At 55.6% G+C, this 13,456-nt stretch overlaps 1 protein-coding gene across 1 annotated transcript; it reads right to left on the bottom strand.

Annotated features, from left to right (window-relative positions):
• TRIM35 (tripartite motif containing 35) lies at window positions 1-12,362 on the bottom strand. The gene is made up of 8 exons (XM_077781779.1): window positions 12,274-12,362; window positions 10,902-11,117; window positions 7,956-8,400; window positions 4,592-4,687; window positions 2,968-3,198; window positions 2,827-2,849; window positions 2,417-2,538; window positions 1-730 (listed from the first exon to the last, which is right to left on the bottom strand). Exons 1-8 carry the CDS (start codon window positions 12,360-12,362, stop codon window positions 171-173), a joined length of 1,782 nt encoding a protein of 593 aa, XP_077637905.1. The 3' UTR covers window positions 1-170.
• Window positions 12,363-13,456: the final 1,094 nt, after the last annotated feature.

The following is a 13,456-nucleotide window of genomic DNA, read 5'->3' as shown; positions in this document are numbered from 1 at the left end:
CCCTAATATTTATTAATATTTCTTTATTAATATTTATTCACGATAAAAACCTGAGACATCGCCAACAAAGAATTATTTTTATCCCTGCTTATATTTCTTTTTTTTTTTTCTTTTTTGAATTTTTTTTCCCCCCCTGGAAAAGCTGGAGAAGCACCTGGGAGAACATCCCGTCAGGTGGGGACATCCTCGAGGACACGGACCCGGAGCGGGCAAATCCGGAGCATCTTGGCCTCGGCGCTCCCCTGGGAATTGCCGACGTAGAAATAGGGGAAGACGGTGCCGCCGAACTTCTCGTGGAAGGTGTAGACGTGCCTCTGGAGGTCGGCGTCGTAGAAGGACAATTCCCCCTCGGTGCAATCCAGCTCCACGCGGATCCGCTGGATGTTCCACCGCGCCGCCTCCGAGCGCAGCGCGTTGGACGCCCGGCACTCGTCCTTGCTGTGCAGGTGGTAGATGTACCAGAAGCCGGTGCGGGAATCGTGGTGGAAACTCCCGTGGGAGCTGGTGTAGGGCCTGGAGACGCCCACCCTCCAGCTGGTCAGCCCGCCCAAATCCACCTCCCAGGTGTGGAAGCCTTCGGAGAAGCCGCGGGATCCCAGGACGCAGGGGGCGGAGGTGAAGCGCTCCGGGTTTTCCACGGAGGTTTTGTAGCTGCAGACGGAGACGCTGGAGAGGTCCTCGGACACGGAGAGCCAGCCGGCGGCAGAGTTGGGATCCAGGCAGAAGGGGACTGGCCGGGAAGGGGAATGTTTTACGGGAAGTTGGAAGCTCGGGAGGGATGCGTCCGTCCCCCCGTGGAGCCCTCCATGGATCCGTCCATCCATCCATCCTTGGATTCATTCATGGATCTGTCCATCCCTCCACCCATGGATCCATCCCTCCATTCATCCTTAGATTCATTCATGGATCTGTCCATCCCTCCACCCATGGATCCATCCCTCCATTCATCCATGGATCCTTCCATGGATCTGTCCATCCCTCCACCCATGGATCCATCCCTCCATTCATCCTTGGATCCTTCCATGGATCTGTCCATCCCTCCACACACAGATCCATCCCTCCATTCATCCATGGATCCTTCCATGGATCTGTCCATCCATCCATGGAGCCCTCCATGGATCCATCCCTCCATTCATCCATGGATTCATTCATGGATCCATCCATCCCTCCACACATGGATCCATCCCTCCATTCATCCTTGGATCCTTCCATGGATCTGTCCATCCCTCCACCCATGGATCCATCCCTCCATTCATCCATGGATCCTTCCATGGATCTGTCCATCCCTCCATGGAGCCCTCCATGGATCCACACACGGATCCATCCCTCCATTCATCCTTGGATTCTTCCATGGATCTGTCCATCCCTCCATGGAGCCCTCCATGGACCCATCCCTCCATTCATCCTTGGATTCATTAATGGATCCATCCATCCCTCCACCCATGGATCCATCCCTCCATTCATCCATGGATCCTTCCATGGATTCATTAATCTCTCCATGGATCCATCCCTCCATTCATCCATGGATCCTTCCATGGATCTGTCCATCCCTCCACACACGGATCCATCCCTCCATCCATCCATGGAGCCCTCCATGGATCCATCCCTCCATTCACCCATGGATTCTTTTATGGATCCATCCATCCCTCCACCCATGGATCCATCCCTCCATTCATCCATGGATTAATTTATGGATCCATCCATCCCTCCAGCCCTCTATGGATCCTTTCATGGATTCATTCATCTCTCCATGGATCCATCCCTCCATCAATCCACACATCCTTCCATGGATCTGTCCATCTGTCCCTCCATCCATGGATCCATCCATCCATCCATCCTTGAATCCTTCCATGGATCCATCCATCCATGGATCCATCTATTCATCCATCCATCCATGGATCCATCCCTCCATCCATCCTTGGATCCTTCCATGGATCCATCCATGTGCCCCTCCATCCATGGGTCCATCCCACCATGGATCCTTCCATGGATTCATCCCTCCATGAATCCATCCATGGATCCATCCATCCATCATCCATCCATCCATCCCTCCATCCATCCATCATCCATCCATCCATCATCCATCCATCCATCATCCATCCATCCATCCATCATCCATCCATCATCCATCCATCCATCCCTATCCACGGATTTGTCTCTAACCCACACCACCCCTGGGAATTGCACATTCCCAAATTTCCCTTTTGGGACAAAAGCTCCTCCTTTGACTTCTCCAATCCCCCAATCCCATCTCCACCTTTCCCATCTTTCCAGACCCCAAACCCACAATTTTTAGGGAAGAATCCATCCCCACCTTTCCCATCTTTCCAGACCCCAAACCCACAATTTTTAGGGAAGAATCCATCCCCACATTTCCCATCTTTCCACCCCGCTCCGGACATTCCCGGCTCCTCACCGGCGGTGATGGTGTCCAGCATCTTCTTCCACACGTTGTACTGGAGCGATCCCAGATACTTGGCCACGTCCAGGAGCATTCCCGAGGGAACGGCGTCCGGCTCCTCGGCCGTGCAGGCGATCCTAGGGCAGACCATGGAGGAAGGATTGGGATAACGCTCCCGACATCCCGTGGTTCAGCATCTCCCAAGCTTGTTCTCCCTCGATTCCCGCAAAATCTGGGATTTAATGCTTCCCACAAACCCTGACGTTCCGCTTTGTGTCCCTTCCATCCAGCCTGGAGCACCCAGGTGACGTCCTGTATTCGGAGGGGACACCGGAATTTTCTCGGAGCAGGGACAGCAGGAAACGCCATCCGGCCAGCAGGAAGCCATTCCCAAATTCCCATGGATTGACGGAACCAGGACCTACCTCCGCTTGCGATTCTTGTGGGTCTGGAAAAGAGGGAGACACCGGGAATGAGATCCCGGCTGCCACCGGAATTCCGGCAGCCGACGGATCACGCAGGGGAGGCGGGATCTGGGCCGGGAGCGGGATCCCGGTGGGAATTACCATCAGGAACGTGACGTCGTCCTGCTTGAGATCCGCCTGGAGATGGGCGGCCTCGTTGAGCAGGGCCTGGCTGGCCTCCGCCAGCTGCCCCATTTTTCCGTGGATCAGGTCCTGCTTCTGCCCCGTCTCCTCCCGGATCTGCGCCAGCAACGCCTGCTCCTCGTCCCACAGGAACTTGTGCAGCTTCTCGAATTCCCACTTCACCTGCCGCTCCAGGCGCTCCGATTCCACCTGGGAATGCCGGCACCTTGCTCCAGGCGGGAATGCCGGCGGCACCCGAATTCCCCGGAGTCCCCGTCCAGGCAGCTCCAGGGCTCGGGGATTCAATGGGATCACGCTGCTCTTCCCAAATTCCCATCCCCAATTCCCAAATTCCCAATGCTCTTCTTTCCCGGGATAGGATCAGTGCTCCACCCCCAGCTGCATGTGCAGGATTGGGATTGGGATCAACCCCACCTCTGGAGCACCCAAATTCCCAGGGTTCCCCTTTCCCAGAGATCAGGAATTCAATGGGATCACGCTGCCCTTCCCAAATTCCCATCCCCACTTCCCAAAGAACCACAACCCTCCTTTTCCGTGATAGGATCAGGGTTTCCCTCCAGTTGCATTCCCAATCAGGATCAGGATTGATCCCACCTCTGGAGCACCCCAATTCCCTGGATTCCCCTTTCCCAGTGCTCAGGAATTCAATGGGATCACGCTGCACTTCCCAAATTCCCATCCCCACTTCCCAAATCCCCATTGCTCTCATTTCCCGGGATGGGATCAGGGCTGTGCTCCAGCTGCATGTGCAAGATTGGAAATTGGGATCAGGATCAATCCCACCTCTGGAGCGCCCAGATTCCCTGGATTCCCCTTTTCCAAACTTCAGGGACTCACTGGGATCACGCTGCCCTTCCCAAATTCCCATCCCCAATTCCCAAATACCCACAACCCTCCTTTTCCATGGTAGGATCAGGATTTCACTCCAGCTGAATTCCCAGTCAGGATCAGGATCAATCCCACCTCTGGAGTGCCCAAATTCCCTGGATTTCCCCTTCCCAGAGCTCAGGGATTTCCCTGGGATCACTGGGATCACGCTGCCCTTTCCAAATTCACATCCTCACTTCCCAAATTCCCATTGCTCTCCTTTCCTGGGATGGGATCAGTGCTCCACCCCTGGCTGCAAGTGTAGGATTGGAATTGGGATCAATCCCACCTCTGGAGCAGCCAAATTCCCTGGATTCCCCTTTCCCAGTCCTCAGGAATTCCCTGGGATCACGCTGCCCTTCCCAAATTCCCATCCCCTCTTCCCAAATCCCCACCGCTCTCCTTTTCCAGGATAGGATCAAGGCTTCACTCCAGCTGCATTCCCAATCAGGATCAGGATCAATCCCACCTCTGGAGCAGCCAAATTCCCTGGATTCCCCCTTCCCAGAGCTGAGGGATTCCCTAGGATCACTGGGATCATACTGCTCTTCCTAAATTCCCATCCCCAATTCCCAAATCCCCATCGCTCTTCTTTTCTGGGATGGGATCAGAGCTCCACCCCCGTGCACATGCATGATTGGGATCAGGATTGGGATCGGGATTGGGATCGGGATTGGGATCGGGATTGATCCCAGCTCTGGGCAGGAACACGCACCTCGTTGTGCCGGGAGATGGATTCGTAGGATCTGCGCATGGTCCCGAAATCCTTGGCCTTATCCCGCAGGGAAGATTCCATGTTCGCCAGCTTGGCCTGCGGGGAGGAGACACCCTCAGGATTCCCCCATTCCCGGGATTTTCCAGGATTTTTCCGGGATAAACGCTCCCGGAGCCGGATCCTTGCTCCATCCAACCCTTCCCCTCGGGCAGCCGGGAGGAAGAGGAGCTTTGCTCCACAGGGAATCCTCCTTCCTGCTTTTTAGGGATATCCCAAAAAATATCTGTCTGTCCTGGTGCTGTGAGCAGCCCCATTCCCATTCCCATCCCCATTCCCATTCCCATTCCCATTCCCATTCCCATTCCCATTCCCATTCCCATTCCCATCCCCATTCCCATTCCCATTCCCATTCCCATTCCCGTCCCCATTCCCATTCCCATTCCCATTCCCATTCCCATCCCCATCCCCATTCCCATCCCCATTCCCATTCCCATCCCATCCCCAATCCCATTCCCATTCCCATTCCCATTCCCATTCCCATTCCCATTCCCATCCCCATTCCCATTCCCATTCCCATTCCCATCCCCATTCCCATTCCCATTCCCATTCCCATTCCCATTCCCATTCCCATCCCCATTCCCATTCCCATTCCCATTCCCATCCCCATTCCCATTCCCATCCCATCCCCAATCCCATTCCCATTCCCATTCCCATTCCCATTCCCATTCCCATCCCATCCCCATCCCCATTCCCATTCCCATTCCCATTCCCATCCCCATCCCCATTCCCAGGAACGCCGGCCAAGCTTTTCCCGCCCCATTTGAAATCCAGCGGGATGAGTCAGGGCGGTGCCGGCTGTTTTCCGGCGTGTCCTGGCGGCATTCCCGGCTCCTGGCGGTATTCCCGGCTCCTGGCGGCATTCCCGGCTCCTGGCGGCATTCCCGGCTCCTGGCTGCGTCCCACCTCCTCCTCCTCCCCCTCGGGCACCCACAGCCCATCCCTCCTTTCTGCTGGAATTGCGCAACTCCCAAAAATCCCAGCCCCGCTCCCAAAGCCGGGAAGAACCAGCGTGGCCGGATCCAAGCTGGGATCAAGGGAATCACCAAACCGCTGGGATTATTATCCGGGATTCCGCCGGATAATTAAAAGGCAGGAGAGCATCCAGCAGCTGCCACATTCCCGCAGGGAAGCGTGGCTGCCTCATCCCAAATTCCTGGCAAATATGGGACACCTCCAGCTTTTAGGGATGTCTCTCCCTGCCATCCATTCATCCATCCATGGGTCCATCCCTCATCCATCTGTGGATCCATCCTTCCACATCCATCCATCATCCATGTCTCCATGCCTCCATCCATCCCTCTCCAAACATCATTGGATCCATCAATCCATCCATGAATCCATGGATCCATCCTTCCACATCCATGCATCTATCCATGGATCCATGCCTCCTTTCTTCCATCCATCCATTCATCCATCATCCATCATCCATCCATCATCCATCCACCCATCCATCCATCCATCATCCATCCATCATCCATCCATCATCCATCCACCCATCCATCCATCCATCATCCATCCATCATCCATCCATCCATCCATCCATCCATCCATCATCCATTCATCATCCATCCATCCACCCATCCATCCATCCATCATCCATCCATCATCCATCCATCCATCCATCCATCCATCATCCATCCATCATCCATCCATCATCCATCCATCATCCATCCACCCATCCATCCATCCATCATCCATCCATCATCCATCCATCCATCCATCCATCCATCCATCATCCATCCATCATCCATCCATCATCCATCCATCATCCATCCATCATCCATCCATCCATCCATCATCCATCCATCCATCCATCCATCCATCCATCCATCATCCATCCATCATCCATCCATCATCCATTCATCATCCATCCATCCACCCATCCATCCATCCATCATCCATCCATCATCCATCCATCCATCCATCCATCCATCATCCATCCATCATCCATCCATCATCCATCCATCCATCATCCATCCATCATCCATCCATCATCCATCATCCATCCATCCATCCATCCATCATCCATCATCCATCATCCATCCATCATCCATCCACCCATCCATCCATCCATCATCCATCCATCATCCATCCATCCATCCATCCATCCATCCATCATCCATCCATCATCCATCCATCATCCATCCATCCATCCATCCATCATCCATCCATCATCCATCCATCCATCCATCCATCCATCATCCATCCATCATCCATCCATCATCCATCCATCACCCATCATCCATCCATCCATCCATCCATCATCCATCCATCCATCATCCATCCATCATCCATCCATCATCCATCATCCATCATCCATCCATCATCCATCATCCATCATCCATCCATCCATCCATCCATCCATCCATCATCCATCATCCATCCATCATCCATCATCCATCATCCATCCATCCATCCATCCATCCATCATCCATCCATCATCCATCCATCACCCATCATCCATCCATCCATCCATCCATCATCCATCATCCATCATCCATCATCCATCCATCCATCCATCCATCCATCCATCATCCATCCATCATCCATCCATCATCCATCATCCATCATCCATCATCCATCATCCATCATCCATCCATCATCCATCCATCACCCATCATCCATCCATCCATCCATCCATCATCCATCCATCCATCATCCATCCATCATCCATCCATCCATCACCCATCATCCATCCATCCATCCATCCATCATCCATCCATCCATCATCCATCCATCATCCATCCATCCATCCATCCATCATCCATCCATCCATCCATCATCCATCCATCATCCATCCATCATCCATCCATCCATCCATCATCCATCCATCATCCATCCATCATCCATCCATCACCCATCATCCATCCGTCCATCCATCCATCATCCATCCATCCATCATCCATCCATCATCCATCCATCATCCATCATCCATCATCCATCCATCATCCATCCATCCATCCATCATCCATCCATCATCCATCTATCCATCATCCATCCATCATCCATCATCCATCCATCCATCATCCATCCATCATCCATCATCCATCCATCATCCATCATCCACCCATCCATCCATCCATCATCCATCATCCATCATCCATCATCCATCCATCCATCCATCCATCCATCCATCCATCCATCATCCATCCATCATCCATCCATCATCCATCCATCCATCATCCATCCATCATCCATCCATCATCCATCATCCATCCATCATCCATCCATCATCCATCCATCATCCATCATCCACCCATGGATCCATCCCCCCATCCCCACCCCTCCCACCTCTTCCCCTCACCCTAAAATCCACCGCCGCCTCCTGCACCGTCTTCATCTTGTGCCCCTCGTGCTGCTTGGAGTTCTGGCAGGAGAAGCACGCCAGCTCCTTCTCCTCCAGGCAGAAGAACTTGGGCTCCTCGCCGTGCAGCGGGCACAGCGCCGCGCCCCGGCCCTGCTGGCTTCCCTCCTCCTTCAGGATCAGCTCCACCAGGTTCTTCAGCGTGCGGTTGACGCGCAGGTCCTCCAGCGAGGAGCTCTCCTTGCAGAGCGGGCACGCCTGCCGCTGGTTCTCCCAGGAGCGGCTGATGCAGCCCTTGCAGAAGTTGTGGCCGCAGGGCAGCGTCACGGCCTCGCGGAAGGGCTCGTAGCAGATGGGGCACATCAGCTCCTCCTTGACGCCCGGCCGGCTGGGCGCGGCTGCCGCCGAGCTGCCGGGGCCGGGCTCGGCCTCCGCTTCCATGGCGCTGCGGGGACGGAGTTTGGAAATGACATCTTTGCCCTGGCAATGCCATTTTTGCCATTGGCAATGCCATTTTTACCCATGGGAATGCCATTTTCCTCTTGGGAATAGGATTTTGCCATTGGCAATGCCATTTTTCCCTTGGCAACGCCATTTTGCCCTTAGGAATGCCATTTTTGCCCATGGCAATGCCATTTTCCTCTTGGGAATAGGATTTTGCCATTGGCAATGCCATATTTCCCTTGGGAATAGGATTTTGCCATTGGCAATGCCATTTTTCCCTTGGCAATGCCATTTTTCCCTTGGCAATGTGATTTTGCCCATGGGAATGCCATATTTCCCTTGGGAATAGGATTTTGCCATTGGCAATGCCATTTTTCCCTTGGCAATGCCATTTTTCCCCATGGGAATGCCACTTTCCTCTTGGGAATAGGATTTTGCCATTGGCAATGCCATTTTTCCCTTGGCAACGCCATTTTGCCCTTAGGAATGCCATTTTTGCCCTTGGCAATGCCATTTTTGCCATTGGCAATGCGATATTTACCCTTGGGAATAGGATTTTGCCCTTGGCAATGCCATTTTTCCCTTGGGAATAAGATTTTGCCCTTGGCAATGCCATTTTTGCCCATGGGAATGCCACTTTCCTCTTGGGAATAGGATTTTTCCCTTGGCAATGCCATTTTTCCCTTGGCAATGCCATTTTCCCTTGGCAATGCCATTTTTGCCCCTGCCAATGCGATTTTTGCCCATGGGAATGTGATTTTTCCCTCGGGAATAGGATTTTGCCCTTGGCAGTGCCATTTTCCCCTTGGCAATGCCATTTTTACCCATGGGAATGCCATTTTCCTCTTGGGAATAGGATTTTGCCATTGGCAATGCCATTTTTGCCATTGGCAATGCCATTTTTCCCTTGGGAATAGGATTTTTCCCTTGGCAACGCCATTTTTCCCTTGGCAATGCCATTTTCCCTTGGCAATGCCATTTTCCCTTGGCAATGCCATTTTTTCCCTTGGCAATGCCATTTTCCCTTGGCAATGCCATTTTCCCTTGGCAATGCCATTTTTTCCCTTGGCAATGCCATTTTCCCCTTGGCAATGTGATTTTTGCCCTTGGCAATGCAATTTTTGACTTGGAATGCCATTTTCCCCTTGGCAATGCCGTTTTGCTCTTAAGAATGCCATTTTTGCCAATGGCAATGCCATTTTTGCCATTGGCAATGCCATTTTTGCCCATGGCAATGCCATTTTCCCCTTGGGAATAGGATTTTGCCATTGGCAATGCCATTTTCCCCTTGGCAATGCCATTTTTCCCTTGGGAATAGGATTCTTCCCTTGGCAATGCCATTTTTCCCTTGTCAATGCCATTTTTTCCCTTGGGAATAGGATTTTTCCCTTGGCAATGCCATTTTCCCTTGGCAATGCCATTTTCCCTTGGCAATGCCATTTTTTCCCTTGGCAATGCCATTTTCCCTTGGCAATGCCATTTTTCCCTGGCAATGCCATTTCTCCTTTGGGAACGCGATTTTCCCAGCTGTACCTCCCCCGCCCCGACCGGAGCGGCGGCTCCCGGTTTCTGACGCAAGCGCTCCGTTTCCTGCCGGTGACTCAGCCGGGCCCGCCCCGCTGCCGCCGCCCCGGGGCCGCTGCCGGGGCGGGCTCGGCCCGCGGGGACCGGCCGAAGAGCGGCCGGGATCGCCCCGGACCCGCGGCCGCACCGGGAGCCTCGCCCGGGGCTGCCCCGGTGCCCGGTCCTGGGTCCCCGGTCCCGGTTTCGGTCTCCCAAACTCAGACCAGCCCCCGGATCCCCAGATCCCGGTCCCCCAAACTCGGGGTAGCTCCGGTGCCCGGTTCTGGGTCCCCGGTCCCGGTCCCCATCTCCGGTTCTGGGTCCCCAGGTCCCGGTTTCGGTCCCCCAGACTCGGGGCAGCCCCGGTGCCCGGTTCTGGGTCCCCAGGTCCCGGTCCCCATCTCCGGTTCTGGGTTCCCAGGTCCCGGTTTCGGTCCCCCAAACCCAGACCAGCCCCGGTGCCCGGTTCTGGGTCCCCGGTCCCGGTCCCCATCTCCGGTTCTGGGTCCCCAGGTCCCGGTTTCGGCCCCCCAAACTCAGACCAGCCCCGGTGCCCGGTTCTGGGTCCCCGGTCCCGGTTTCGGTCCCCCAGACTCAGACCAGCCCCGGTGCCCGGTTCTGGGTCCCTGGTCCCGGTTTTGGTCCCCCAAACCCAGACCAAGCCCCGGTTCCCGGTTCTGGGTCCCCAGGTCTCGGTTTCCGTCCCCCAAACTCGGGGCTGCTTCAATGCCCGGTTCTGGATCCCCACGTCCCCCAGACTCAGACCAAGTCCCGGTGCCCGGTTCTGGGTCCCCAGGTCCCGGTTTCGGTCCCCCAGACTCAGACCAAGTCCCGGTGCCCGGTTCTGGGTCCCCAGGTCCCGGTTTCGGTCCCCCAAACTCAGACCAGCCCCCGGATCCCCAGATCCCGGTCCCCACCGGGGCTGCTCCGGTTCTCGACCTCCGCCCCGGGACCGCCTCGGTCTCCCCGGCTCGGAGCTCCCCCGGTGCCCGGATCCGGCTCCCCCGCCTCTCCCGGGGCAGCTCCGGCGCCCGGTTCCGGCCCACAAGACCCGGTCCCGGTCCCCACCTCCGCGGCTGCTCCGGTGACCGGATCCCCCCACTTTTCTCCCCCGAGACATCCCCGGTGACCGGAGCTGGACCCTGTGACCGGGACCTGCATTTGGACGCTCACCCCGGGGTTCTCCCCGGTGCCCAGGGCAGCCCCGGTTCCCCAAATTCGGGCCTGGACCGGTGTCCCCCAAACCCGGGCAGCCCCGGGTGTGCGGACCGCTCCTGGTCCCGCAGCCCCTATCCCCCATCCCGGGACCACTCCGGTTCCCGGTGTCCCACCCCCGGTGCCCGCTCCCGGTCCCCCACACCCGGCCCAGCTCGGTCCCGCACCCCGGGGCCATTCCGGTGCCCGGTCCCCCAAATCCGGGGCCACTCCGGTTCCCGGTTCCCCACTCCCGCTGCCCGCTCCCGGTTCCCCACGCCCGGCCCAGCTCGGTCCCCCCATCCCGGGGCCGCTCCGGTTCCCGGTCCCTCTCACCAATCCCCGGTCCCGAGTCCCGGGGCCGCTCCGGTTCCCGGTCCCCCACTCCCGGTGCCCGCTCCCGGTCCCCCACGCCCAGCCCAGCTCGGTCCCGCACCCCGGGACCGCTCCGTTTCCCGGTTCCTCACTCCCGGTGCCCGCTCCCGGTCCCCCACACCCGGCCTAGCTCCCTGCCCGCATCCCGGGACCGCTCCGTTTCCCGGTCCCTCTCCCCAATCACCGGTCCCCAGTCCCGGGGCCGCTCCGCTTCCCGGTCCCGCACCCCGGGACCGCTCCGGTTCCCGGTCCCCAGTCCCGGGGCCGCTCCGCTTCCCGGTCCCTCTCCCCTATCCCCGGTCCCCAGTCCCGGGGCCGCTCCGGTTCCTGGTTCCCCACTCCCGGCCCAGCTCGGTCCCGCATCCCTGGACCGCTCCGGTTGCCGGTTCCTCACTCCCGGTGCCCGCTGCCGGTCCCCCACACCCGGCCTAGCTCCCTCCCCGCATCCCGGGGCCGCTCCGCTTCCCGGTCCTGCACCCCAATCCCCGGTCCCGAGTCCCGGGGCCGCTCCGTTTCCCGGTTCCCCACTCCCGGTGCCGCTCCGGTTGCCGGTCCCTCTCCCCAGTCTCCGTTTCCCGGTTCCCCACTCCCGCTGCCGGTCCCCCACGCCCAGCCCAGCTCTGTCCCGGTCCCCGGCGCCGCTCCACGTGGCGCCGTCTCCCGCGGCCCTTCCCGGCGTTCCGGTGCCGGCGGCCCGGTGCCCGGTACCGGGAGCGGTGCCGAGGGCCGGGCTCGGTCTCACCTGGCCCCGGCTCGGAGCCGGCACCGCGGGCAGCGCTGCTCCCTCCGCTGCCGGCGGCGCGGGGCTCCGCGCTCCACGGCCCGCCACATCCCGCCGCTCCTGATATTCCCGGTGCTCCCGGAGGGCGGAGCGGGACGCGATCCGCTCCGGGCCGCGGCTCCGCCCGCCCCGGGACCCGCCCGCGGGAAATTCGGGATGTCGGGATCCCAAAAATCCCGGCTCCCAGCGCTCCCTCCTCCCCCGGTTTTTTCCCGAAAATTCGGTCCCACCGGGGGTTTCCCGGTTGGTCCTTTCCCTGTTTTTCACCCGCTCTGGAATTCCCGGTTTGTTGGTTTTTTTATTCACGTTGGTATTCCAGGAGTGGAGTGGTGGTGAACAAAATTCCACCGGTCGACCCCCCCCAAAAAAATGAAAATTCCTGGCGTGGGAAGAGGGAGAAATGGAAAAGTTATCCAAGGAAAGACAAAAAATAGGGGGGGAGGAAAAAAAACAAAAAAAACCCAAAAAACCAAAAACAAAACAAAACAAAACAAAACCAAACAAAAAACCCCAAAACAAGACAAAAAATTAAAAAAAAAAACCACAAAAAAAAAGAAAGCAAAGGAAAAAGGGATAAAGGAAGAAAAAAAGGGAAAAAAAAGAAAAAAAAAAGAAAGAGGAAAATAGGAAAAAAGAGAAAATAGACAAAAGAAAAAAGGGAAAAGTTATCCAAGGAAAGACAAAAAATAGGGGGGGAGGAAAAAAAACAAACAAAAAACACAACAAACAAAAAACCAAAACAAGACAGAAAATTAAAAAACAAAACCACAAAAAAAACCCACAAAAAAAAAAAAGCAAAGGAAAAAGGGATAAAGGGAAAAAAAAGGGGAAAAAGAAGAAAAAAAAAAAGAGGAAAATGGGAAAAAAGAGAAAAGAGACAAAAGAAAAAAGGGAAAAGTTATCCAAGGAAAGCCAAAAAATAGGGGGGGAGGAAAAAAAAAACAAAAAAAAAAAAACAAAACAAGACAAAAAATTAAAAAACAAAACCACAAAAAAACCCACAAAAAAAAAAAAGCAAAGGAAAAAGGGATAAAGGAAAAAAAAGGGAAAAAAAAAAGAAAGAGGAAAATAGGAAAAAAAGAGAAAAGAGACAAAAGAAAAAAGAAGAAAAAATGAAACAGAGAAAAAAGGAAAAAAGAGGGAA

The sequence above is a fragment of the Lonchura striata genome, chromosome 3 (assembly GCF_046129695.1).
Source record: "Lonchura striata isolate bLonStr1 chromosome 3, bLonStr1.mat, whole genome shotgun sequence".
In the NCBI taxonomy this organism is placed as follows: domain Eukaryota; kingdom Metazoa; phylum Chordata; class Aves; order Passeriformes; family Estrildidae; genus Lonchura; species Lonchura striata.
This window is presented reverse-complemented; position numbering and strand designations above follow the sequence as displayed.